This window comes from Danio rerio, chromosome 4 (assembly GCF_052040795.2).
Source record: "Danio rerio strain M-AB ecotype USA chromosome 4, GRCz13ab, whole genome shotgun sequence".
Classification (NCBI taxonomy): domain Eukaryota; kingdom Metazoa; phylum Chordata; class Actinopteri; order Cypriniformes; family Danionidae; genus Danio; species Danio rerio.
Window position 1 is genome coordinate 37985664 of NC_141024.2, and position 27766 is coordinate 38013429.

General features: G+C 39.7%; 3 protein-coding genes across 5 annotated transcripts in view; 1 reads left to right on the forward strand and 2 right to left on the reverse strand.

Annotated features, from left to right (window-relative positions):
• Nucleotides 1-27667, forward strand: LOC147844853 (uncharacterized). 3 transcript variants are annotated; one of them, XM_087249628.1, is made up of 12 exons: nucleotides 3974-4046; nucleotides 4139-4282; nucleotides 4470-4581; nucleotides 4666-4731; nucleotides 5001-5105; nucleotides 5459-5533; nucleotides 7607-7645; nucleotides 9239-9638; nucleotides 11235-11447; nucleotides 26461-26610; nucleotides 26689-27235; nucleotides 27337-27667. In XM_087249628.1, the coding sequence occupies exons 5-8, from the start codon at nucleotides 5095-5097 to the stop codon at nucleotides 9351-9353; spliced, it is 240 nt and encodes a 79-aa protein (XP_087105754.1). In that variant the 5' UTR covers nucleotides 3974-4046; nucleotides 4139-4282; nucleotides 4470-4581; nucleotides 4666-4731; nucleotides 5001-5094; the 3' UTR covers nucleotides 9354-9638; nucleotides 11235-11447; nucleotides 26461-26610; nucleotides 26689-27235; nucleotides 27337-27667. The 3 variants fall into 3 exon arrangements, with proteins under 3 accessions (XP_087105753.1, XP_087105752.1, XP_087105754.1); XM_087249627.2 differs by lacking the exons at nucleotides 3974-4046; nucleotides 7607-7645; nucleotides 9239-9638; ... (2 more) ...; nucleotides 26689-27235; nucleotides 27337-27667 and adding exons at nucleotides 1-2824; nucleotides 2918-3138; nucleotides 3222-3388; XM_087249626.2 differs by lacking the exons at nucleotides 3974-4046; nucleotides 5001-5105; nucleotides 5459-5533; ... (4 more) ...; nucleotides 26689-27235; nucleotides 27337-27667 and adding exons at nucleotides 1-2824; nucleotides 2918-3138; nucleotides 3222-3388 and having other exon boundaries at nucleotides 4470-4951.
• Nucleotides 1-27766, reverse strand: part of LOC137491105 (uncharacterized) — a 698540-nt gene that overhangs the window by 276966 nt on the left and 393808 nt on the right. The window lies entirely within an intron of this gene.
• Nucleotides 1-27766, reverse strand: part of LOC101883542 (uncharacterized) — a 152168-nt gene that overhangs the window by 121861 nt on the left and 2541 nt on the right. The window contains exon 3 of the mRNA XM_088650303.1: nucleotides 17134-17918. Coding sequence (XP_088506429.1) covers nucleotides 17134-17918 — 785 coding nt within the window. The remainder of the gene's footprint in view (nucleotides 1-17133; nucleotides 17919-27766) is intronic.

The window sequence follows — 27766 nt, forward strand, 5'->3', positions numbered from 1 at the left end:
AGTGGCAATCTTGTGAAGCACAACACAAACCACTATGATGTCACATGCCCTCTCTGGACTGACCCGGAGCCCACGCAGACACTGAAACCGAGATTTGAGAATCCCTATGGTCATCTCCACCTTGGCCCGTGTTTGGCTGTGAGCCAGGTTTAACCATGTCTGTGGTCCAGGCTCAGGTTCAGGGTAGGGTGTCATTAAATAGGGAAGACAAGGGTATATCCTCTGTCCCCCAGCAAGTAACCATCGTACTGTCCTATAATGATTAAAGTGTTTAATACAAATATAGTTAAAAAAAAATAATAAATAAAACAAAATAATTCATTATAAGAAGCAAAATATACCCTGCTGAAATGCCTGGCATAATGATGACTCGCGGAAAATTCTGGCATCATGCACAGATCCTGGCCATTTTGCCTCGACGTTTGTAATTATTTGGGTTGCTTCACATATTACCTAGTTGGTGGGAAAAAAGCAATATTACAGTTTAATGGTTTTAACAAGGCAAAAAAATTAAGGACACACGGAAATTGTTACCTGCACATTGATACTATGAGTAGATTTCCTATTAACATAGTCCCCTTCATTTATTGAAGGGGCTTTAATAGGAATGTGGGTGCCATCAACACACCCAATTACATTTGGAAACCCTGAAACAAAGTTATGGAAGTATTAAGTGTGCATAAAGAAAACATGTATAGATATAACTAATAAGACTGCATATTAAATATGCGTAATAGATTTTCCTTCAAAGAACAAACCTGCCACTCTGTGGAATTCGTTCTTAATAACACGCAGAGGTTTGTGGCCAGGGAACTGTACAAATGTGGGTAAGAGGTGTTTAAGGGCCAGACATACCGTACGAACGGCTCTACAAACAGTTGCCTTTCCCACATGCTCTGCATCACCTACATTATACAAAAAATGGCCAGACGCAAAAAAACTTAGTGCTATGGACAGAATGCTTTCTGTGCTAAGAGTGAACCACGGCTTGTGACGTTCGCAATATGCGGTTTTAAAAGACATGTTAAATAAACTAACGACTCTTTTGAAAAACGATAACGCTCCTTCAAATAATCATTAGGGTATGAAAACACATTAATACGTGGTCTTATAACTCTCTCACGGTGAAAAAAAACCTAGTTTAATTTGAGCTTCTACGTCCACAGGATCCTCATCAAAAGGGCACGCCATGCTCGCCTACCTTCTGACACAAACTTACACTGGAACATAACCTGCTACCGAGCAGGTTATCTTCAGAGAGTGAGTTGCTATGGTTACATACATACCCACAAAGTTACCGTTTTTGGAACCGAAAGCTGAGGTTATCCACTTACTTACTCTCAAACTTACCCTGGTATGTCACATAACCTGCTTTCTGGAATACCCCCCAGGAGGATGAAGTAAGTGTTGGGATGATATTATTTACATGTAAAACACACATTTACTTGTATTTATACCTCCAGTATGCTGATTTACATAACTACTGAAACATACAATAATGTAATTATTGAAGTTAATAAATTTTAGGGCATTGCCATTGTGCTGTTTTTTTTTTTTTTCTTTTTAAGGTCATCAACAAAGAAAATGATTGTAATAATTGCAGTGAGGTTGATAATGATATCTCTGTTGACAATACATCAGAAATTTACAGCAATAGTGGGAGCGACATAGAGAGCGATGTCAGTTTTAGTAAAGAAGACGAATACTATACACAGAATGTTCCTACACCACCTTCTTTTTTCTTTATTCCACAAGTTGCATGGAATAATTTAAGGAAGAAGCAAAAAAAAAAAAAAGACCATTCGCAACAATTGCAGTGGACTAATGTCATTTCCTCTGGAATTCGCACAATTCATCCTGAGTGCAGTTTTGCTTTCACTGGCCACAGGGTAAAAATTAAAGGTTCAAAAAGAAACACGCCTGTTTTTAAATGCTCTGGGTACTGCTTGTTCAGTGACTGCCCAGTACAAGTGGATGTGGTTGTGCAGAGTGAAAACACTCTGAAAGCACATGTGTCCTTTAGAAGTGACATGTTGAGACACAGCAAAACTGAATTACAAAGGTGACCTGTAAGAGCTGATGCTCAAAAGAAAATACATGAGCAATTAAAGACCACGCTACCCAGGGCTCTCTATGTAAAAAATATCGAAAACCTTGAGGAATCTCTGGTGGAATCTGGTTGTCGAGATGAGGCACAGTAGCCTGGCGTTCTGAAGTCCATTTCATGGAGACAAAGACAGAATGAGAGGAAGCACGAAAATGAAACTCAGTCTCCAGATAATGGCGGAAGAAAAAAATGATGAACCAGATATTATTCAGAAGGTTATCCTCAAACCGAAGGGTGTGATGCTTTGGTCAAACGAAAGCATTGCTGTTTTTCACAAACGATGCAAAGAGGACATAGTCTACCTTGATGCAACTGGAAGCATTGTGAAAAAGAATCGACAGAACCCGGGTCCTTTTTATGTTTACAAGCTAGTGGTCAGAAATCCAAACAAGGGTTCTTCACCCTTTCCAACAGCAATGTACGTGACCTGTGACCACACCACTTCGTCTGTTCTGTACTTTCTCAGTGCTTTCCAGACAGACCATGCAAAACAGTATGGGCACAAAAACATCAGTCCAATCATGATTATCTGTGATGGATCCATGGTCCTAATGCATGAAATTTTACTTGTGTTCTGCCAAACTAACCTGAATGCCTTGCTAAAAAGTTACTACAATATAGTAACTGGCAAAGGTACTGCTGAAGACTTCAGTCTTCCTATTCTCCACCGTCCACAAGTCACATGATAAAAAATGCAAAATCCTTCTGCAAAAAGCAGTACGTGACTTTCACCCAAATAATAAATAACTATATTATTTGTAATGTTTTTCATTATAATTTATGGCAATATTATTGTTATTGTTCCTTTAGTGCAATGAAGAACTACAAACTGGCCATGCATGATTTTGGACTTTTGACCACAGCTAGTTCGTGCTGTTTGATGAAATGCTCCTCAGCTGCACTGTCATCTTCTCAAGCCCATGCAGCTCGGAAAATCTTGAGAAGCACTTCAAAAACATTCAGACATTGTTGAGTTCAATTGGAAACCTACAAATTGATGACTGCAGCATTACTCCTTTACTAACTTTGAGGTACACAAAAACCAAACATGTCTTTAAATAATATGTTCTGCTAATGTGGTTGTAACCACACATGTTAACATCTTTTATTTTAGGACACCTTCAGCCAAACGCCTTTTCACAGTCATTTTTATGGAGGTTATGCGCTCTGCCCCCCTCGACAAAGATGGGGATTATAATGAGTACTACAGCGAGACATTCATCTCCTCACTGGCTACCTACTTCCTGCCTCATGCAACTCTCTGGACAAGCATGACGCTGGGTCAGTTACACTTTTGAGAGAATCACTTGAATAAATAACTAAAAGATTTAGAAAGGTTAACAGTCCGTCCATTGTCAGACATGATAAAAACTGTCCATAAGACTAATTCAGACCAGCATATGTGTGCGCGAAGGCAGATATCAAAATCTATTAATCACATTCAATTTAAAACTATAATGCTGAAATTAACTAAAAGTTAATTTTGCCAAGGGTGTATGTATTAGGTCTAATAAGCTTTATTCTGCTCTCACCATCAGAGAGTAGTTTTGTGGGCTGTGTTTGGTACTAACATGATGGTACATTTTAATGGATGGAGAAAATTGCTGTTAAACAGTATGTTGTACTTAATCTTCAGGAGATCTGGGAAGACATGGGGAAGGACCTCCATGTCAGCTCTTCTTAGCAAAATTTGCTAAGATTTCCAAAAAATTCCAGGTGTAAAACAAATATATATGAAGAGTTCAGATGCAAATAACCGTCTGAAATTTCCATCAAAAATAAACATTGTTTTTAGCCTCCTTTGTTTATGTTGAGATATTACATTTTAAAGACCATAAAAAGGACTTATTATTTGCCGTAAAAGTTATATTATTAAACCTGCACACAGATGCCTGATAAAATGTTAATTTGAGAAGAAAATTTTAGACGGCATTTAAAGGTTTTTGCATCTAAACCCTTCACAAGTTTTAATGTATTACTCTACTCTTAGATGTGGTGCTTATTTTATTTTCATATTGGAATTTCACACAGGACAACAAGACACAAGGCATTATGGAAAGAGTCAGTGGGACCTGAAGAAAATCCGTTTCAAGGGAACTTCATAATGACCTACAAAAGCACACACACTGCACTTCTGAGGGAATTTAGTGATGCTCACTGCATCACTAAAGAAAGGTAAAACAGTCTACATTATATTGTATAGTGTTATGCTTCAAAATATGTTAGCATGTACCTTTTTGGGGGAAACCACACCATCATAAATATTTCGTGTAAATAATAGGAATATTGTCTTCAACTTTTCTGGATTTATACAACATTAAAAAATAGGCACTTTCACAGAAGTTATTATTTAATATTATAGGAACACCGTATCCTGAAGGAGAAGTGGAGGCAGCATAAGCAAAAAAAAAAAAAAAAAACGAGGAGTCTATGTGACCTCCATCATCAAACCATTTTGTTTCAAAATCTCAGTGGTAACATGAGACACTTTTAAATGCAAACAAGCATTCTTCAAATATATTTGTTGTTTCTAATATCTTTTTTGGAAAAAAATGCAGGCATCTACAGCCTCAAAGACACCATTAGACAAAAAAGCAGAGAATCAAGACAAAGAAGCTTTTGAGGTAAAACCATCAACAACTTTTAGTGCGCAAAAGGACCAAAATGTTTAACCTTATTGATATTTTTTAAAGAAATGTACACTATCCATTAATTGGTCAAAGCTGCTTCACAGTAGTAATGCCAATTTCTGAAGATTGTTCGACATTTTGGACAGAGACTTGATAGGACAAGTTATTTAAACCAGTTTATTGGATGCACTATGTAACCAGTTCAGCATTCTTCAAAAAAAAAAAAAAAAAGTTACTTGTATTATCTTCTTCATAAAATGTAGATGTCTACTGCCCCAAAGACAACCAGCACTCCCACACATAAACAGACAACATCAGTGGCAGCACGGGACCAGAAGACAGGAAGCCAGGACAAAGATGCTTTGGAGGTAAAACTACCAACTAATTTATGACACAAAAGATGAAAGGTGCTAACAATTAACTTAATATGTAAACTTAATATGGATACAAAAATTAAGTTTGCTTATTGACATAGCAATAAGCATGTCAAATTAAATATTTTATTATACTTTATTATGCACTTTCTTAAATTACAAAATACTAAACACAGGTTTATCGAAATGTAACTAGATATATCTTATTTACTGCTGTGAAACAGTAACACTTTCCAAAATAAAAAGGCAAGACAATTTTCAGAGATGAATAAAAGTTAGAAATGACAACTGAGCTGCAATAATGTTGTTAACAAAGTTAATGCCAATTTGTGATGTTTATCTCATAGAAAGGGCAAAAACGAAAAAGAGCGCAAAGCCAAAAGACCCATGGACCAATTCGGGGACATCATTCACCAAAAGAGGTAATTAAAGCCAAGAAAAGATGAAAGAGATACAGCTACAACAAGAACAGCTGTTTAGCATTCTTCACCCATACACTTGGCTCAGCAGTGATGAAGTGGATGCAGCTTCTTTTTACATAGCTCAGACGTTTCCTCATATACATGGGTTTCAGTCCACTTTGGTCTACCAAAGTGTTCATCAGGGGGGTGTGGTTGGGATACCACAGACACCGTTTGTTCAAATAATGATTGTAAATGACAACCACTGGATAACTGCAAGCAATGTTTTCTGAGGTCCCAACGAGGTTTGCATTTATGACAGCCAGTTGCATTTATGACAGCCAGGACACAAACATCTCCGAGCAGACAGCACAGAAATTATTCTGGCTTATCCGCCCACATGCATCCCAATTTGTTGTCAGAGAGCCTGATGTTCAAATGCAGCAGTCTACCAGCACTTGCGGATTATTTGCTTTGGCCTTTGCTAAAGCATTATGTGATGGGAGTCAAACCAGAAAAGTGCAAGTTCCAGGAGAGCAATATGAGACAAACGCTTTACAGAGCGTTGACGAACAAAATAGCTTCGGTATTTAAATACCAAAAAAACAAAAGCAAGACCTGAAAGAACCTCTGTTTTTGTGGAGGTTCACTGTATCTGCAGAACCTCACACAACACAGAGATGATGGTGCAGTGCAACCGCTGCAACAAGTGGTACCACCCCAATTGCGTTTCAGTCCCAGTGAAAGCTTTGAACACCACCATGGAGGAGTGGAACTGTGAAATCTGCACTAACTGAAGTGTGTGTTTCGGCATTAAATGCATAACATACCAAATATTTGGCCTGACACAAACGCCCATAGGTATGCATAGTATAATGCAGAACAATATAAATAATATATATAATATATAATGAATGGAATTACACAAAAGTACTGTTATCTTTCCAGCTTTCACTCACTCACTCACGCACACATACTCTCACATACACACACACGCACACGTACACACGCACACACACAGTAATAGTATACATCTGTCTGAGGCCATTTGAATATGTTTGGAAAGTGTGGTAATTTCAACAATAAATGTTCATTCACACTAGAAAATAGGTAAAAATGTAAAAGAAAATATTGTGAAATTACTGTTCATTCATTCAAATTGATATTTTCTATGACTGTACAATAAAAACACTGTATTTTCCATGATTGTAGCGTGTTATTATTAAAATATGCAACAGTAATATGATATGAAAAGTGGACACAGTGGTACATCAGGACATGTAGAACAAGTATCTGGTGGAGTTGACAGAAAACAATTTGATTTTAATTTTTTATGATTTTTCTAATATGACCATACAGTAAAAAGTAAGTGTTTTACATGATTTTTGTTATGTTAATATTTATATGTGATTTAAGTAGGAAAAATAAACATTTGCACAATAATGATCTTTTTTCCATTAATTTAGCAACATTCCACATGAAAAAAAGGGGAAATATTCACAGTAAAACACAAATAAACCAATAAAACATAGTTACACAGTAAACACCTAAATAGTAGGTTGTGAAAATGAAAAGGAATGTGAATGAATATGACAGCCTTGTAATGACTTTAATACTATTAATTTTGTTTTAAACTCGCAAATAAAACACAGTTACAGCAAAACAAAGAAATAATAGCACAGACTACATACAAGTCATGGTTATTATGTACCCAAATATGAATAAAAGTGACAATTTTTTATTATCTCTCATTTGAAATCATTTACGCGAATAAAAGTGAAACAAGATTTTAAAACTACTGTGCATTAAACACACGCGTCTTTAATCTCCCGCGAAACACCGAGTAGACGCGCACTGCAATTTAAAGCACAGATAGCGTGACCGTCTCTCTCTGAATCGCAGATGGCATGACCGCAGTCCCCGTCAAGCGCTGAAGTCCCGTTATATATATATATATAAATCTCCACAACTGTTCCTGGCGTAATCGTTTTCGCATCTTATATTAAGATTACCATATAGTACATGTGTTTTGTGTGTGTGTGTTTTTGGTTTTGATCAATGTTTTCATAACCTTTTTTTGTTTTTATTCTCCAGAATTGTTCCTGAGTCGTGTGCTGCTTGCTTGTATTTGAGGTGAGTTCTGTTTTCTCTGTACAGTTGTGTTAATTTGTTACATATTTCTTATTTATTAGTTGCATCTAAAAGAAACAGAACATAAACCTCCAATAATTTACCTTTTATTATAATTTTGTGTGTGTAGTGGTGTTATTAGTGTTTGTGGCTTTTTGTTCTCTTCATCTACATTACCGGTTCCAAGTTTGGGGTCAGTTTTACTGACAGTCAATTATTCTGTTCAACAATAACATTTATTAAATGTAAAAAAAAATAAAGTTAAATATTTATTTAAAAATATTTAAATAACTGCTTTGTTATTGTATGCAGTTTCAAATGAAACTATTACTCCAGTCATTATTGATTTTATTACCATTAATACTAATATTAATATTAGAGTGATATCTTAGAGACTAGAGTAATAAAGCTGAATCTTTAAAATCACCGGAATAAATTTATTAAATTATAAACTACTTTTGAACTGTTATTTTATACTGCAGTAACATTTAACAATTTGTACTGTGTTTGATAAAATTAATGCAGCTTTGATGAGCAGGATAAGCTTTTTTCAAAATTTAAAAGTCGTACTGACCCCAAATTTGTGATCAGTAGTGTATGATAAACTGCTGTTGCATAATTGACATTGTAAAAAGTTCTATAGAAATTAAGATGAATTCAATTGGTAAAATATTTAGGAGTGAATCACTGGGATTGTGATCCTCATATTATTCACAATTTCTCAAAATAAATGCTAATAATGCATTTATCAGTGCTTTGACAAGCTTTTAGGTTTGAAATATACTAGCGGTGGTAGCTGGATTTAAACACCTTTTACCCACATCACAAAAATGTATAACTATATGCGAGAAACAAAACATAATTTAATTTTTAACAATATTTTTTAGTTAATATGACACTGTTTTAAACTGTTGCTTGTCAATAGGTTGAAGTTTAAATTGTTGGTTTACTTTTATTGTATTCAGGCGCCACGTGGCAGGTAAAATATGTTGCTGACATTTTTTTGTACAGTACTGCACTATTAAAAGAGTGTTAGATATGTATAATATATGTAATATGTCAACATCATCAAATACATTTGTTTTTTACAACAAATAAGAAATAAATGACAGAAAATAGAATAAATACAGACAATGTCTTGAATAATTATAATTGCAAGCATTAAAATTAGACACCCCAATTCAAATAAGGTAAATGAGTTAATTAACCATTTCTAATGTTGTACAAATGTTTTGCAGCCACCTTAGATGTAACTTTTGAGTATTTAGAAAAGTTAATCTTAGTTATTTACATCAGAGATATATTTATTTAGTGTTTCTCTCACTCTTTCGGCTGTGCACGTACTGTCAGCTGTGAAGCCAAGCCAAAGTAAATCAGTCTTACAATAAGTAATGATGAATATTTAGATGAATAATTTCTGTAATTAAATTGTTTTTTTCTTAAGTAAAAAGTTTTGTTTGCTGGTTTCTTTAGCAAGAAAATTTATTGTTATTGAAAGGTTTTCATGTTTTTGGTTCATTTAACAAATTTGACAAGTAGCGATGGCAACTGCATTTGACTAAATTCTGTTTTCCTGTTCTTTTGTTTCACCAACAGAATGGCTTCAAAATCCAGTTTCCCCTACTTCCATGCTGAGCCCATTACCGTCCAGTGCATTGGGCAATCAAAGATGGTCAAATTTGCCGTGGTGCTCAAAGAATTGTTCATTTAAGTGTTGTCCCGAACAATGAAAAAAGCTACACTGTGCCCTGGAACTCCTCTGAAGCACCTTTTCAGGAAGGGTTAACCTATGTGATTAAAAACTACACTACTAGCTGTAAATATGTCAAGATTGTTTATTTCTTAGGGCAAAAATACTGCTCCTCTTAACCTGGCCGAGTCTGCTACCAGCGCCGCCCTTCAAATACTGCATCCCCCCTCAATGCATCTGACAGGGAAGGAACATGACCTCTATACAAGAGGGGGGTACCTCACCCTCAAAGAGACAATTAAAAATGTGAGTTTATTTAATAATGTTGCAAAAAGTGTTTTCAAACTTGGGCTAAATTTATAGCTAAAATAAATTAAATTCGAACATATGATAAAACGTTTTCAAATTGTGATTCATTCAGCTAATGTTTTGATGTGAGTGTGTGTGTTTGTGTATATATTTATGTGTATTTTTTTGATATATTTACTGTGTATTTGTGTGTGTGTGTGTGTGTATATATACTGTATATATATATATATATATATATATATATATATATATATATATATATATATATATATATATATATACACACACACACACACACACAAATACACAGTGTTTCTTATAGCATTTTTTTTCAGTTGTGGCAGTAGACCTATTGCACAGATCTACCAACTACCTGTGACGATATTTCAATAACAAAAGTCGAGATCGCATTTATGTAAAACGAGCATGCGAATGTCATAGCTTGCATGCTGATTTCTTCTGCTTGTGCACAAAACTTTTTGCACACCCTCAAATATACACTGCTCAAGCGCAGACTTTCTTGTGCGCTCTTAAGTAAATGCTGCTGAAGTGTGATTTAGAGCATTTATGTAACGAGTATGTCTCCAACATTCATTAGATTGGCTAGGAATATTTATGAATGTCTCCAATAGAGAGGAAATGGTGCACTAAGCAGAGATTCGCTCGTATTACATAAATGCGATCTTGACTTGTAATACTGCTCACAACATTTGACAATTAAACAATGCCATAGGATAGGTAGTTTGTAGATTAGTTTAAAAGCCCAACAGAGTCTGCCGCCACAGCTGGAAAAAATCCAAGAGAAGACACTAATGTGTGTGTGTGTGTGTGTATGTGTGTGTGTGTGGGTGTGTGTCAAAATTCAAGTCAAAATTTTTAGCCCCCCTGTTTTTTTGTTGTTGTTTTTTTCCCGCAATTTTTGTTTAATGGAAAAGGTTATTTGTTTTAACATTTTTCTAAATATAATAGTTCTAATAACTAATTTCTATCAGGGTTCCGGGTCTATCATGGAATTTTGACATGATATTTTCCAGGCATGGAAAAGTTTTGGAAAAATAGAAAAACTCATAGTATAAGAAAAGTCATGAAAATTAGTTTAACAAATATCTGTATACTTGTATATAGATTGGCTTTTTTTTACTTCTTTTCTGTCCTTGGCCAAAAACATGCTCTCACATTATTAGTGCTGTGTAAGTATTATCTAAATAAATTTTACACAATACAAAAATAAGTTTAAACTAAATTAATTGTGTTTTATGATATGCTGTAATAAATTTGAACATGCATTATTTTTTCCTATTTATCACATATACATAGACACTACATGAAATATTAGGTTCTGAAAATTTACATGACAGTCTTGAAAAAACTCTTGGAATTTTAGTAGTTAAAATATTTGAATCCTTTTATCTATTCCTTTTATCTTTGCTGTGATGACAGCACATAATGTTTAACTATATATTCTTCAAGACACTAGTATTCAACTTAAAAGTGACATTTAAAGGCTTAACTAGGTGTGTGTTTAAACAAACCTATAAATGTGTACTGTAAATTCAACAAAATGTTAATTGAACTTATAATTCACAACTACAGGTACCAAGAATGGCCATTGTGCAAAACTCTGAGGTGCCTATACTTGACTTTGTACTCCAGTGTGGTCAAAACACATTTGATGTCTCTTTATGGCGGGACACGGCCTTGGAGGAGTTTCAGTTGAATTCAGAGGTGACAGTGACGCACCTTAAAGCGGTCGTGAAGAGAGATGGATCAAGGAAATTGTACTCCTCTGCTTACACAAGGATTGAGGTGAGCAATGTGTTTAAAGGAGTGGTCCACTATATTTTAAACTTTAGTTGATGTGTAATGTAGTTGTGTGAACATAAACAGCATCTCTGAATGTAAAATGCTCAAAGTTCAATGAAAAGGGAGACCTTGACTTTTACAGAGTAAGCTTAGCAAAGCCTACAATGAACAAAATTTGGGTACTACAAAAAATACATCCAGGCCAGCGAGATCACAAAGGTGTTTTACCGCGCACACACACACAAACTGTGCAGCTAAGGGGCGTGGCCAGATGCACTGTAATGTTACAGCAGAGGGAGCTAAAAAGCCATCCAAACGCTGCTATTTTCACAGAGCTTTTTCTGTATTTGGGCTTCAAAAGGACACGACACAGAGAGAGAAGTGCTCACAGTTTAATATTAATTATGTTCCAGAGAATTATAAGATACATAGCAAGCATGATTTGACAAAACACAGCTACCAGAATCTCTCCCAGTTCAGTGCTGGATTCGGTTAAAATCTTCTCAAAGGAGGAGCAGCTCCAACAAGCAAAACCTGTGAATTGTGACCACAACTTGTAAGTGTTTTTATTTGTTAAAATTGATCATGACATGCACGGTGTCTAGCGTTTACAGTATGCTGTAGCAAAGATGTAAACAACAGGAAATGCTGTTTGGCACTATTAACTGCTGTAAACACCCACTCTTCACCAGCACGTGCGTGTCTCTATGAACAGCTTTTAAAGGTTCAGGACACCCTGGAGAACTTTTTTTTTTTATATTAACAGATGTGTGTGTGTTGAGCATCAGTTAAGACAATGTTAGCACCTGTCAGCTTTAATTGTGGGGAAAACTGGATAATTTTGAGCTTTTGTCAGCTAATTTCAGCTTCCGGGTTTAAAATGATTTTTGGGGAGGGATCAAAATCGGCGACGTAGCGCAGTACCGCAAGTGCAATGAAGACGCGTCGGTTTCTCATTATTATTCATATCGGAGTTTTCTTATCCTATGAGAAGAGCCGGCTGCTCAATTATTCATGAGAGCATGTGCTTTCCGAAGGCAGACCTGCCAGTTTCAAGCAAGCTGTGAGTGAGACAGACCAACGGCACGCAGTAGCCGTTCAAGAAGGCTCGTATGTGTTTGTTTCCATGATCCATGGGGTTTGATGCATGTTTTTTCCCCGCGATCCTGTCAGGGCCGATCATACAGCAAAGCTGTGTGTGTGCTGCAAGCATTTTTATCGGGAGAGCAGTGCAAAAATTGAAGAATGGCGGACGTTGACTTTTATCAGGAGTTCGTTCACATTCAGACACATCGCCGTGCTGCTGTGTTTGCCTAAATCCTCCAGATTACCAGCAGGACTAATGGTTAAAATAGGCAGGTCAGGAGACCTGCTGCACTGAGTCTGCATTCAAGATCTATAATAGACCCGGGGATTGAGGGAGAATCCTCATTTATAGTATTTATATGAACACGATTGTCTTTATAATGATATAAATTGTGGTTATGTGTATATGAAATTACAGATAACAAATGTAGCAGGGCATTAAATTACTGTTTATTTCTTTGCATTTTAACTTTGTAAACTATAAACTCATGCGTCTCCTCACGGTTTGTCTCAATTTGTGAGCTAACTGACAACAACAGTTGTTCGCTCTCCTTCTCCCCTGCTGGCCACGCCCACTCCTGCCCTATGCTCGCGGAGCTCCACGCCCATTAATCATGCATCTTTTGAAAAAATTCTGAAGTAGACTTTAACCGAAAGTGGGGGGTGTCATGACCCTTTGATGAAGTGTAAGATGATGGTATAAAATTATTTTCTTCAATAAATAGAATTTAAACGTGTATGTATGGCCCCTGACTTTATTCACAACACTCAGTGTGGCCCTTACTAAGTTTAGATTTGACACCCCTGGTTTAGTGGATTTAGTCAGAACTGAGTTGTGGGCAGCTCCTATGCAAGCTATTGTTTTCAGTCATTCTTCTTACACTTCATACAGTTAACTCACAATGCATACAGAAAGTACATTCCCTTTAATTTTGCACTTGAATATTGCTGGTTAGTTTTGATGATTGAGTTTTTTTGTAGATTAAGATTTGATACTTTTTTTGGTGCAACCAAATGTTTGCAGCTGTTTCAACTGTCAAATAGGCTCGGAACTGTTCAAATGTTTTAATGGTTAATTCTTCATATATGTACATGCAGTACAATTATTTGACAAGTACATAAAGTAAAACAATACCTTTAATTGTTCACTGAATGTTACCCTTAAATAGTGAAAGTTTTCTTGATTTTTACCAACAACTGTTTACATTTAATTGTACAAGTTGCATCTACCCTGAAATAAATGTCGGAACGATTAAAATGTGTTCCTATAGAGATAGTTCACTAAAAAAAGAAAATTTACTTGCTATTTACTCACTCCTCAAGTGTTTACAAGCCTCTGTAGATTTATTTCTTCTGTTGAACACAAAAGAAGATAGTTTGAAGAAAGCTGGAAACCTGTAACCATTGACTTCCATAAAAGAAAAAAAACAAATACTATGAAAGTCAGTGGTTACAGGTTTTCAGCTTTCTTCAAACAATCTTCTTTTGTGTTCAGCAGAAGAAATAAACAAGTTAAGAGTGAGGAAATTGACAATTTTCATTTTTTCAGTGAATTGTCCTTTTGAGTTTGTGTTTCTATACAGTTGGGTGTTGCATTATTGTCAACCTTTCACACAGGCCATAAGTGAAACATTTGAACAATTTTGCAACATTGTTTTATTCAAATGGTTTTAATGTGTTTGTTGCACCATATTGTAATGTTTAGTTAAGTACTCATGCATTAAAGGGCACCTATGGTAAAAAATCTACTTTTCAAGCTGTTTGGACAGATCTGTGTGTTGGTATAGTGTATAGACCTTCATACTGGGGTGATATGAACACACCCAGTCCTTTTTTTTTTTAAATTTAACTACAAAAAAAGGGTCGGCCAATTGGAGCTGTTTTCAAATCGATCGCACTATTACGTAGGTGTGTGATCCCCCCGCCCACCGAATTGATTGACAGCTGCGCGCATTAACATGTTCCGGTAGTCGCGTGTATATGTCAACAAGACCAGACAGACATACTCAAAGCAACCGAGAATAAAAGGTCTGTTCTGTTCACTAGGATCAGCAATCATCATCAAATGTGATTAAGAGTAAGTTTCACATGTTTAAAGTGTTTTAAAACAGAGTATGTGTGTAATTAATTACAGCGTTTTACTTCAGCTTTACTTCATCAGCACAGCCGTGTGTCAGAACAATTATAAAAGAAGACGCTTCAATCCCGGTTTGCGGAATTTAAATCAGGTTTACTTTGTACATTAGCATAACAGATATCCACACAGCAGTGGAGGTTAGCCTTAACTAAGCTAAGCGCGCTCTGTCTGTCTGCCTGCTTGTGTGTGTGTGTGTGTGTGTGTGTGTGTGTGTGTGTGTGCGTGCGCAGGCGCACGCGTTACTTTGTAACGATATTGTGTGTGACTCATCAATGCAACTTCACAATACTGATTAGTAAAGGTTAGTTCTTACTGTAGTATCTCACAAACGCTACGTGAGCCCTTCTTCCTGTAAGTCTGTCTGTTGTCTGACGCAACTGAGGGAGGAGGCATGTAGAAATAGTGGGCGGGAAAGATTCGTCTTAAAGGCGCAGTACGACAAAACCACCCCCTGCTGGAAATCAGTATAAAACAGCATCTTGTAAAAGGTATAATGAAAAATCTAATGGGTATTTTGATCTGAAACTTTATATACACATTCTAGAGACGCAAAAGACTTGTATTAAATCTGAAAAAAGGGGTAAATTAGGTGCCCTTTAAACAACACAACCTCCATATATTGTGTCAAATGTTTTTTTGTGGAGAATTCAAGATGGAGTGAGTAGGCTACTACACTGAAAAAAATTTTTTTATTGGATTTACAAAAAGTGGTTGCAAACAAATTGTGTGGGCTGAATTTAAACAAACAAATTTAGTTAAACATTACTAAATTTTATTTGTTTGTTTATATTGTGCCTGTATAAATTATTTGCATTTTTGCTTTGCATTTTTTATGGGCCAATCTCACAGCAATTCGTAACTTTTTGATTTAGTGGCTAATTTGTATGAATTTGTACAATTTAATTCGTACAATTTAGTACGATTTGCTCATCCCCCAATGACGGTTGGGTTTAGGGGTGGGGTTAGGTGCCACGCCTCCTTTTTAAAATCGTACAATTTCGTACGAATTAGCCACTAAACTGGCAAAATGTAAAATACTTGCATTTTCTCGTGAGATCAGGCTGGGTATAACACAACATACAGACAACATATCAGTTTAATTGCTACATGTATGGTTGTTTAGCCTGCTTTATCATAGCAATCTATGTGTGTGTGTGTCTGTCGACCTGCTCTCTGAAACATCTAGAATTCTCTATATTCATTATTAAATCATGAATTTTAATATTGCATTACACTATCCTTAAACACAACAGTCAACAGTAGGAGCTTAAGTCATAGTGTATATGTTTTTGACGTTTTCCCCTTGTCAGTTAAAAAGTCCAATAACTGAGGAGATTGCATATAATAATTTGAGAGATTTAAAGGAGGGAAAGCTGTCCCGGGGGAGAGCCCTAAGCCCATAAGATCCTCGAGCCCTGGGCTCCCTTCCGTAAGCATGGCATGAGGAGAGTTTGAGCTCAGGTAAATCTTGATAAACTCCCCCGACTTGTTTCTGTTCTACTGACAGATATAGAGATGGCTAAAGAGAGCTATATGGCTCACTAAGAGCTCGACTAAGGTGCCAATGTAGAATGTTCAGTTTACTTAGGTTGGACTGTAGGAGGAACCTGGGGAAAACCTACGCGAGCACACAGTGAACGAGCAAACTCCACACAAAATGTCCACCGGTTCAGCAAACTTTAACCTGTAACATTCTTGCTTTGAGGCAACATTGCTAACGACGGGGTCACCGTGTGGCCCAATCTAGAAGGAGGGGGAGTAGGGGTGGCAGGGGAATTTCTCAAGACAAAGATAACCGAGGTAAGAAACTCTGGTTATTTATAGTGAGTTAGGAATCATCTGATTGGTGAATCGTCTTAGCTAATGCAGGACCAGTTGTGGACAATCATAAGCATGTAATCCTCTCGAAAGTAATTTATAAACAAACCTTACGTCAATGAACAGCCAAACTACATGAAAAAGCTGCCATTTTGAATATACCCATTTTGTGTAGACAAGGCCTCAATTTCGAGGACTCTGCTCTCCATTGTGAAGCTTCATGTGAGTGTTGAGGCTTCTTTTATGTTTAAAGTCTTTTCCACACTCACTGCATCTAAAACGGTCCTCTCCTGAGTGAGTCTTCATGTGTTTCTTAATGGTGTCTTTGCGTGTGAGACTCTTTCCACACTGATCACATATGAACACTATGGTTCCAGTGTGACCATTCATGTGATTCTTGAGGCTAGATTTGGTTGTGAAGCTCTTACCACACTGAACACATGCAAACGGCTTCTCTCCGGTGTGAGTTTTCATGTGGTAATCGAGTGCGTTTTTACATATGAAACTTTTACCACACTCTGTGCATGTATATGGTTTCTCTCCAGTGTGAATCCTCATGTGGATCTCAGGGTCTTGTTTTTGAGAAAAACTTTTCCCACACTATGTGCAAGTAAAAATTCTCTCTTCAGTGTGAGTTCTCATGTGGACTTCAAGGGTGCCATTTCGCTTAAATCTTTTTCCACACTGAGGGCAAGAGTAAGGCTTTTCCCCAGTGTGAATTCTCATGTGCGCTGCAAAGTTTCCTGCATGATAGAAGGTTTGTCCACACTGTTGGCATGTGTACGGCCTCTCTCCAGTATGAATTCTTCTGTGCACTGCAAAGTTTCCTGCATGATAGAAGGTTTGTTCACAGTGTTGGCATGTGTACGGCCTCTCTCCAGTGTGAATTCTCATGTGGGTTTTAAAGCCTTGTATATAACCAAAACTCTTTCCACAGTGTTCACAGGTGTAAGGTTTCTCCATAGTGTGAACTTTCATGTGAACGTCAAGGTTCTGCTTTTGGCTGAAACTCTTTCTACACTGTTTACAGCTGAAAGGCTTCTCCCCTGTGTGAAATCTCATGTGCACCACAAGGCTTCCTGCATGAAAGAAGCTTTTTCCACACTGTTGGCATGTGTACGGTCTCTCTCCAGTGTGAACTCTCATGTGGGTTCTAAAGCCTAGTATATAACCAAAACTCTTTCCACACTGTTCACAGGTGTAAGGTTTCTCACCTGTGTGAACTCTCATGTGAACATCAAGGTTTGACTTTTGACTGAAACTTTTCCCACACTGTTTACAGCTGAAATGACATCCAGTTTTGGGTTTCCGAGGTCTTCCACGTGAAGTCTTTTTAGTCAGTGTGGGTTTTTCATTAGTCATTAGTTCTTGGGGTTTCTCTAACTGCTGTTTCTCCTCCATTTGATCAGTCTCTTCTTTCAGCACCACCAAGTCTAAAAAAAAAAGTGAACTTTAGTATGAAGGCCCAAAGGAACAAGCATGAAATGTATGTTTCACCCACAAATGAAAATGACCTTACCATTTACTCTGTGTTATGCAGTTTTGAACTTTTCCTTTTTTCTGGAACACAAAGTAAGTCAATCTCTGCGCTTTCATCTTCTTTTGAATTCAAAAGGATCAAGAAACTCATAAAGGTTTAAAACCCACACGAGGGAGAGTAAATGGTGAGGCTATTTTCATTTCTGCATCAACAATCCCGTTTAAAGGGTTCTTATTATGAACCTTTTTACAAGATGTTAAAGGTTTTGGCTCAAAATAAGATCAAATACCTTGCAGAATATTTCTCTATAGCTCTTTTTGTGCCTGTGGCTTTAAATGCAAACGATCAAATGAACTCGCTCTAGATTAACTGTGTTCATTCATGCGTAACTTCCACTCCATTTAAACATTTTGAACTTGCTTGAAAGACACGATTGAGACAAATCCTGCATGTTGACAGCAAGTGCGCATAATTGACGCTAATATTTTTAAGTTAGCATTATTGTACATAACTTATTCAAATGTTCTCAGTACTGGGTTGCAGCTGGAAGGGCATGCGCTGTTTAAAGCATATGCTGGATAAGTTGGTGGTTCATTCCGCTGCGGCGACCCCTGATAAATAAAGGGACTGAGCCGAAAGAAAATGAATGAATGAATTTACGCAAATGCTTAATGCAACGTTTGCTTTACCTGGAGTGATGAGGAGATGGCGAGATGACATACTTTGTTACTTGTTTTCATTCATTTGTATTTTTGTCTTTGTTTTATTGCCTTTGTGCATGTTCTGAGGCTTAGCTGAAGACCTACATGATGACATTTTATATACCTGACAAAATGTAGAAATGCTATCTAAAAAGGTTTCCTGCTGTTTGTCCAATCAGGGAGAGTGGCAACGTAAATATACAAATAATAATGTTAACCCGGGGTTCGCAAATGTGAAACTTCTGTTAATGAACACCCCGGTTTATATTTTAACCCCAGGTATAGCATGAGCAGTGTGGAACATGATTACAGATAACCCAGGATTCTGTTTATCCATTGTTAGAATGACCCAGGGTTAACAATTTGAAGTGTGAAACGCCCTAAAACTACTCAGCATCAGCTCTCTGGATAACCAGAGTACAAAGAGACAATTGTCAATCATGTCATAGCAGTGATCAGGGCCCCATTTCAGAAAGGAGGTTAATTGAAAACTCAGAGTATTTTAACCCTGAAATAAGAAAAACCTCTGGGTTTTCCGTTTCAAAATGGCAGGTTTGTCAAACTGGAGAAATAAGGGTAAGTCAAGCCTGTTTCTGAAAGAGAGGTAGTGTTTTGGTCATTCTAAAACACCTTAACCTTTTCAGTATTAATGTATATTATTAATGACCTCCAGAGTGTCAAGAGCGTCTGTTCTCAGCTTCTCATGGCTTCAAACACCCCCACGTGTTCATTGTGTGTCAGCATTGTCTTTAAGGCGCGAGTACATTTATTAAATAAAGGAAAGATTGACGCAGCTTCTTCTACTGCAGTAAATTCCGTTTTTACTGTTGATATTTGGTGCCAGTTAATTAGAAAGTGGTGATTTTGTTCTCTTTGATTCGTAGCATGGAAACGCTGATTTATTTGCATATATTTTATGTGATATTCCAGTTTTGCACATAAATTTAATTAATATTTTTGGATGGAAACACAGCTATTGCCTACATTACAGTCACACAAAGAACAAATGTAAGTCACGTACGAGAATGGCTTGTCCTTTTAAAATAAATGTTTTGCTTAAATTCACTGTCCTTCAACATGTACTGTTACTGGATTAATAGGATTATTATTCGTTCTAAAACATTTTTTTAGTTCTGCTTATATTCTAAATGTCATATCAACCTTTACCACTTGATCAATAATAGAGGCAGACAAGTGCGCTTTTAAATCTATTAAAACTGATCAACGTGTTTAAAAGTGGGAACATGGGTAAAAATTTAATGATCACATATTACATTACTCATTTTATTATACTTAAATTTGTAAATACTTTAAATGTATAATTACGCATTAACTTCAGCAGCTATGTTTTCCCACGCTAACTGTTTTTGTTTCCTGATGCAGTAATGTTGCTTTTTAAATATATGGTCATATTTGCTATAATTTTGCATGAGCACATCAAGTTCAGCAGGAGAAAGAAATGCTGATCTCTTTTTTCAGATGTTGATATGGTCACTTTTAATATCTGCGCTCCATTGATAATGCCTTTTTTATATTCATGGTGTGCGCGCTTAACTCTGAGTTGGTCTAGGCAAAGTTGATTGACCCAACTCATATTAACTATTTTGAAACAGAAAACTCTTGAGTTTTTAGTTTCTCTGTAAATCAACTCAGAGTTCAAGTTTAAACTCCGAGTTGGTTGAACCTCCTTACTGAAACAGGCCCCTGATCTCATATGCTATTGTTCTCTTTCGGGAACTCTACGCTGCGTCTCTTTAGGAGACACAATGGGATACCATCCCTCTCTTATAACCTTCTGAAGCACAGGTGTAATCAATCCAATGTAATTGGCGGGACGCAACGTGCGTGTGGCGTCAGACCGAAGGTATAAAAGCCCCACACTCACAGTGAACTTCAGCTTTTTCTCTCTTCACTCTGCGAATGAGTTCGTTGATTTTGAAGCACTCACAGCACTGATAAGGCACTACAAAAACCATTTAAACTGAATCAAAGCACACACTTTTATTTTCTATTTAAAAATTAGCAAAATGGAAAAGACATTTAGATCATGTGTACCGCCATGTCCTCGTTTCCTCACAGAACAGGACACGCATGATTTGTGTGTGCAGTGCCTCGGTCAGGAGCACGCACAGTCAGCCCTTGAGGGGGGTGGCTGTGTGCATTGCGATTCACTTCCTGGTCGAGTGCTGCGAAGTCGCCGCGCTCTGTTTGATAAAGAGCCGGCGGCAGGTGTGCCTCGCGGCACTGGTCCCGCCCGTGCTGAGGCCGAGCGGCGATTAATGTCGTGGGGATCGCAGCTCGATCTGGCAGAGGGGATGGAGACAAGCTTGAGGGCTTCTTCTCCTCCTTCTACTGTGAGATCGAGGTCCAGTCAGCGCGAGCTGGAAGCCCGTTCATCGGCTTCTTCCTCTCGCGCTGATGGGCGGCTGCTCCGCCTCCCGGCTTCTGAGGGAGTCGAGAGTATGGAGGGCCTTCGGGGCCAAAATGACGTTCCCCCATTACGCCCCGAATATGATGAGCTGGCAGAGGTCCTGGCCAATGTGACAGCTAAATATAATATTAACTGGGAAGTGGAGAGGCAGGAAGTGCGCAAAAAAGCTGGTTTGTGTGATGAATGCATCCTGCCATCACGAGACAGGCCTCTGAAGGGGAGGTCTTCCATTTAACAAAGATCTCCAAAAAGAGATCATTTACACTTGGAAAAATCCATACACTGCCCGTGTTATAAGCCAGCAGGGATCAATATATTCAGCCGTTGCTAGTCTGAATGAGCACGGATGCCGCACAATGCCGAAAATGGAGGAGCATTTGGCGCGCCATTTGCTACCTCAGGGATCGTCGGCGAAGACCCCCGCCTTGCCGTCAAAACCAGTAAAATTAACATCGATGTTAGTCGGCAAGGCATATGCGGCAGCAGGCCAGTCTATTGGGTGTCTGCACACAATGTCACTTTTGCAGGCATACCAGGCGGACCTGCTGAAGGAAGCCCTTGATAATGATGGGGCGGGCCCGATACAGTAAGAGAAGTACTTCGGGCCTCGCACCTGTCTCTCCGTGCCACCAAAGAAATAGCTAGATCTTTAGGCCGCTCTATGGCGGCCATGGTGGTAACGGAGAGACATTTATGGCTGAATCAAGCGGACATCAAGGAGGAAGATAAACGAATTTTCCTTGATGCTCCCAATTCGCCCGCGGGTTTGTTCGGCGACTCTGTAGATCGGGTCGCCAAATCGTTTGAGCGGGCGAAAAAGAGGTCGGGCTCCTACGGGAGCTTCCTTCGACCAAAAGGGCATCCTTCTGGGGCTATGCAGCGGGACCAGCCCCAGCCTTCAACCAGCTCATCTGCCCGGTATAGAGCCGAGCAAAAAGAGAGTGTGGCTTCTCGTCAGTTAGTGGACTCGCCCCCTCTACAGAGGGTCCAAGAGCAGTTAAATCAAGGGCCTCCTGTGGTGAGTTCGCCTCAGTGCCCAGAGTTAGCTACTCATGGGAACATAGAGACCAGTCTCGAGAGACTGGTACCCCCTGCATAAATTTTTGGCAGAGTGGAAACGGCTGCCAAATGTTTCGCAGTGGGTCCTGCTTACCATAGAGAAGGGCTACAGAATTCAGTTTGCTTCAAGCCCCTCTCGCTTCAACGGGGTGCTCCATACCCTAGTGAAGCCAGAGCAAGCTCTAGTGATGGAACAAGAAATAGAATCTCTTCTGAGGAAGAGAGCCATAGAACAGATCCCTCCTCTAGACATCGAGTCAGGGTTTTACAGCCGTTACTTCATCGTTCCAAAGAAAGATGGAGGGCTGCGTCCGATATTAGATCTAAGACAGCTAAATCGCTCCGTACAAACACTGAAGTTCAAAATGTTGACTATCAGCACCATCGTGTCACAAATACAGTCCGAGGACTGGTTTGTCACGATAGATCTGAAGGACGCATACTTCCACATCTCCATCCTTCCAAGTCACAGGAAGTTCCTCAGATTCGCCTTCAGGGGCAAGGCTTATCAGTACAGGGTTCTTCCGTTCGGCCTAGCACTCTCACCCCGCACATTTACCAAAGTCGTCGACGCGGCTTTGGCTCCGCTGCGGCTACAAGGGATTCGAATTCTCAATTACCTTGACGATTGGCTCATTCTAGCCCGATGGAGGTAGTTAGCGGTTCATCATCGATGTGTTGTTCTCGCTCACATAGAGAAATTGGGGATGCGGCTAAACCAAAAGAAAAGTGTGCTTGTGCCAGCTCAGACGACCACTTTTTTAGGTGTGCTATGGGACTCCACGACGATGTTTGCGTGTCTGTCCCCCACCCGAATCGAGTCGGATCAGAGGATCAGACTAGGCCAAGCCATCACAGTCAAACAGTTCCAGAAGCTGTTGGGTCTACTACACATGAGACGATTACAGTGGTGGCTCAAAACCAGGGGGTTTTCCCCGAGGGGAAATCCGTTCCGCACAATCAAAGCATCGAGGCGTTGTCTACGAGCGTTATCGATATGGAAAAAGCCCTGGTTTCTGTCCCAGGGCCCTACACTAGGAGTAATATCTCAGCACCTGGCTCTGACATCAGATGCCTCACGCAAGGGCTGGGGAGCGAACCTGAGGGGCCTTCCCGCATCGGGACAGTGGAGGGACCATCATCTCCACATGCATATCAACTGCTTGGAGATGTTAGCAGTGTTTCAGGCTCTAAGGCACTTCTTCCCTCAAGTGAGAGGTCACCATGTGTTAGTGAAGACCGACAACACATCGGTGGTCTCTTACATCAACCATCAAGGGAGTTTGAATTCGCGCCCTCTGTGCAGGTTGGCGAATCAAATCCATCTGTGGGCTCAGGGGAGGCTGCTCTCTCTGAAGGCAGCTTACATCCCAGGTCCGATGAATGTGGGAGCGGACCTCCTGTCGAGACAGGGGTTGGAGCCTGGGGGATGGCGACTACACCCAAAAGTGGTGGCGGCCATTTGGCAGAGATTCGGCAGAGCCGACGTCGATCTATTCGCCTGTCAGAAAACAACACATTGCCCATTATGGTTCTCCCAAACACATCCAGCACCTTTGGGGCTGGATGCCATGGTGCAGACGAGGCCGAGGCTTTGTCTGTACGTTTTTCCCCCAATCGCTCTGCTCCGGGGAGTCCTGGAGAGGGTCCGTCAAGGGGGGTACAACCTATTGCTGGTAGCCCCTTATTGGCCCACACGAGTGTGGTTCTCGGACCTAGTGTCTCTCCTCGACGGTCTCCCATGGAAGAATACCGTCCAGAGAGACCTCCTGTCCCAGGCGGAGGGAATGATAGTACACCCCCGCCCGGACCTCTGGAAACTGTGGGTGTGGCCTCTGACGGGGCCCACATTGTAGATCTTGGTTTGTTAACTGAGGTTGTTCAAACCATACTAAGCTCCAGAGCTCCCTCCACGAGGAGATTGTATGCCACCAAGTGGAAACTTTTTACTTTGTGGTGTACAGACCTTCACCTGGATCCAGTCCACTGCCCTGCGGGGTCAGTGCTGCAATTTCTCCAGGAGCGTTTTGAATTCGGTTTGACTCCGTCAACGCTTAAAGATTATGTAGCGGCAATGTCCGCATACCGTACTGATGGTCTTGGCAAAGACCCTCTGGTGGTCAGATTCCTCCGTGGAACGAGGAGGTTGAGGCCTGCCTGCGCTAATAGGTTTCCTACTTGGGATTTGTCGATAGTGCTTGAGGGCCTGTCGACAGCCCCCTTTGAACCAATTGAGGATGTGTCAGAAAAGTTTCTGACCCTTAAAACGTTTTTTTTGTTCGCCATTACATCCATCAAAAGAGTAGGAGATTTACAAGCATTGTCTGTAGCTCCCTCTTGTCTGGAATTCTCACCTGGTATGGTGAGAGCATTTCTGTACCCCAGAGCAGGGTACGTTCCTAAGGTCCCCACTGAGGTGGTGCGACCTACTGTGCTGCAGGCCTTTAATCCTCCACCATTTATGACGCCAGATCAGGAGCGCTTGAATCTGCTTTGCCCAGTGCGGGCACTAGATGCATACGTACATCGTACGTCTGCTTGGCGTACAACACAACAGTTGTTTGTATTGTATGGCTCACCCAAAATTGGGGCGCCAGCATCTAAGCAGTCTCTGAGCCGGTGGATAGTCGAGGCTATTTCACTAGCATATGAAGCCCTGCATCGGCCTCTACCTGAGGCGATCAGGGCTCACTCAACCAGGAGTATGGCGGCTTTGAAAGCCTTTCGTTCTGGCCAGTCCCTGACTGGCATCTGCAATGCAGCTGGGTGGTCTACCCCACATACCTTTGTAAGGTTTTATCAGTTGGACCTGGACCCTACTCCGGGTTCCAGTGTCCTAGCAATATAGGAGAACTCATCCCCGGCATGTAAAACTATGGCGTGTTTGGGATAGCGTTCCCATTGTGTCTCCTAAAGAGACGCAGCGTAGAGTTCCCGAAAGGGAACGAGTCAGGTTACGAATGTAACCATGTTTCCCTAAGGGAACGAGACGCTGCGTCGCGTTGCCATACTTTTTCATACCTGGTGCGCTACGTTCGAGAGGTATAAGCTGAAGTTCACTGTGAGTGTGGGGCTTTTATACCTTCGGTCTGACGCCACACGCACGTTGCGTCCCGCCAATTACATTGGATTGATTACACCTGTGCTTCAGAAGGTTATAAGAGAGGGAGGGTATCCGATTGTGTCTCCTAAAGAGACGCAGCGTCTCGTTCCCTTAGGGAACCATGGTTACATTCGTAACCTGACGCGTTTTAGAACTTCAGTTTCCTATTGGAGAAATAACCAGGAATAATAATTGAAATTTGTTTATAAACTAATTTCGAGAGGATGACGTGCTTATGATTTATCACGGCCGGTCTCGTATTAGCTAATCATTATCTTCCAATCATATGAGCCCTAAGCTACTATAAAGAAGTTTTCAGTCCACCTTAGCTTCGTTTGGAAGAAACCCCCCTTCCTCCCCAATTCTCCTCCTTGACCTTGATCAGGCGGCACGGTGGCTCAGTGATTAGCACTGAGAGCCTCACAGCAAGAACACCACCGGCCTAGTTTCGCCTAGCCGGTGGGCGTTTCTGTGAGGAGTTTGTATGTTCTCCCCGTGTCCGCGTGGGTTTTCCCCGGTCTCTCCAGTTTCCTCCCACCGTCTAAAGATATACATCATGCTTCGCAGTCGGGGAGTTCTGAGATCCACCGAGCTCAGGCTCCCCTCTAGCTCTGCAAACAGGGGGAAGCCCCGGGCTCGAGGATCCCTTGAGCTCGGGGGTATCTCCCGGGACAGCATGCCAAACAAGCTTTGATAGATTATCAGCTAAGTGTGAATTCTTGAACCGGCTATTTGCTCTACAAACAAGTGTGTTCATGACTATACATACAAAGAAAAATAATAAAATTAGAAAATATGACTTTGCAACATCAAGCAGCATTAGGCATGGGCCAGTATAAGATTCTGACGGAATGATGACCTTGAATAAAAATATCACGGTTTAACTGTATTGTGATTACTGCTCTAAAACATATATATATATATATATATATATATATATATATATATATATATATATATATATATATATATGTAGCAGATGTTATGCATTAAGCATTTGTGTACGCCCATTACTAACTGGCCGTTGTTAAGAGGTGTATAAAAGTCCATCTGAGATAAGTGGAAGTTGCGCCATCGTCCAGCTGACTCGATGTGGTGTGTGTGTAGCTGCCATGCGTCTGGTATGTAGCGGCTGTTTAAGCCCTTTTCGCTTTCGTTTTAAAGTGTGTTTTGGTTTTAATTTAGTTTTTTGCTCTGGAAGGCTGGTGTCTGTTCGGCTGCTGTTGCACTGTAGAGTGGCTGCTGTGGGGCATCGTGAGCTTTATGAAATGGAGTTTCATGTTGCTGAACTTTCCCTCGTGATGTTTGTTGACATTTCTGCGAGCTCCCGTGACTGCTGTCATCCCGGTCGGTAAGTAGAGCGATACTGCTCATACATTTTGTGCATTTTGTACAACTAGAAATAGAAACTGATTTTTATATCTTTTAGCTAGTTTTTAGTATGGATGCCTTGCTCTGCCGGAGGGATGACTGGCATCTCGTGTAGCGGTATGTGAAACCCCTGTAATCAACTGTATTTGGAAGGTATGTCGGTTGATTGTGCTCTGTTTTATCATACGTTGCACTGCGGCTTGAGCGTCTCCTGCTCTTGACATGCTGGATGCTGCTGTTTTGTTTCTAGTTTTGTTTTGTCTTCAGTTGTTATGTTTCTAGTTCTGTTGTTTCTAGTTTTGTTTTGTTATATTTGTGTTTTTGAGTTGTTGTTGTTGTGGTTTTTTTTTTTTTTTTGCTGCTTTTGTATCAGTGTTTTGCTTTTTGCATATTTGTTCTCTTTGATCTTTGTTTCTTTTGCATATTTACAAAAAAAGTAAACATAAAATAAGTGTGTGGTCTCGAGGACTGCTTTACTTTGCTTCAATTGCTGCATTTGTGGTGCTTTGTCCTGTTTTAACATTGCGACCTTGTGCTTTACACTGTATGATTAGCTGGGGACTGTCACCTCCGTGCCCCCCTGAGTGGCTGGTAGCCGCTCTCAGGTAGTCTCTAATTTTGATGCTTCTGTGAGCTCATTTAATATATGTGCTTGTTGTACTATTTATTTGTTTTCTATTTTTTCTAATTGTGGTTTTTCTTCTAGGAGCTGGGGGTGTCTCGTACAGGCAGTCGGGCCGCTGTGTGGCGTGAGTCTTTTTCTATTAATTAGTCTTTTGCCCACTTGTGTGCATTGAAGTTCACTGTGTGGTGTTTTAAATCAAAGTGTGCACGTGTGAATCTGTGGGTCATTTTTGGGCCCAGTGCCTAGCCTGCCCGACTGTGGTGAGCCCCAGCTCCTCTGGTTGGATGAGGATTCATCTTTTTTTGTAATTGCCTCCACTAGTGCCTTTTTAAAAAGAGTGCATGTGCTGTCTTTTAATATTTGTGGTTCAAAGATAATTGAATTGTAATAAAAGAAACCTTATTCTTCTATATCCACGTCTCATTGTCTTTGTCAGAAGTATGAACCTGTATTTTATTTCCTAGCTAATGTACTGGGTGGCGTAGTAGAGCTCTAATTGCAATTGTTTGTG

Coding starts and splice junctions, on each gene's coding strand:
- LOC147844853 (XM_087249627.2), top strand. CDS start 2,993: ATGCTCCTCAGCTGCACTGTCATCTTCTCAAGCCCATGCAGCTCGGAA. Junction 3,139..3,221: donor ACTCCTTTACTAACTTTGAG/GTACACAAAAAC, acceptor CTTTTATTTTAG/GACACCTTCAGCCAAACGCC. Junction 3,389..4,138: donor CTGGACAAGCATGACGCTGG/GTCAGTTACACT, acceptor AATTTCACACAG/GACAACAAGACACAAGGCAT.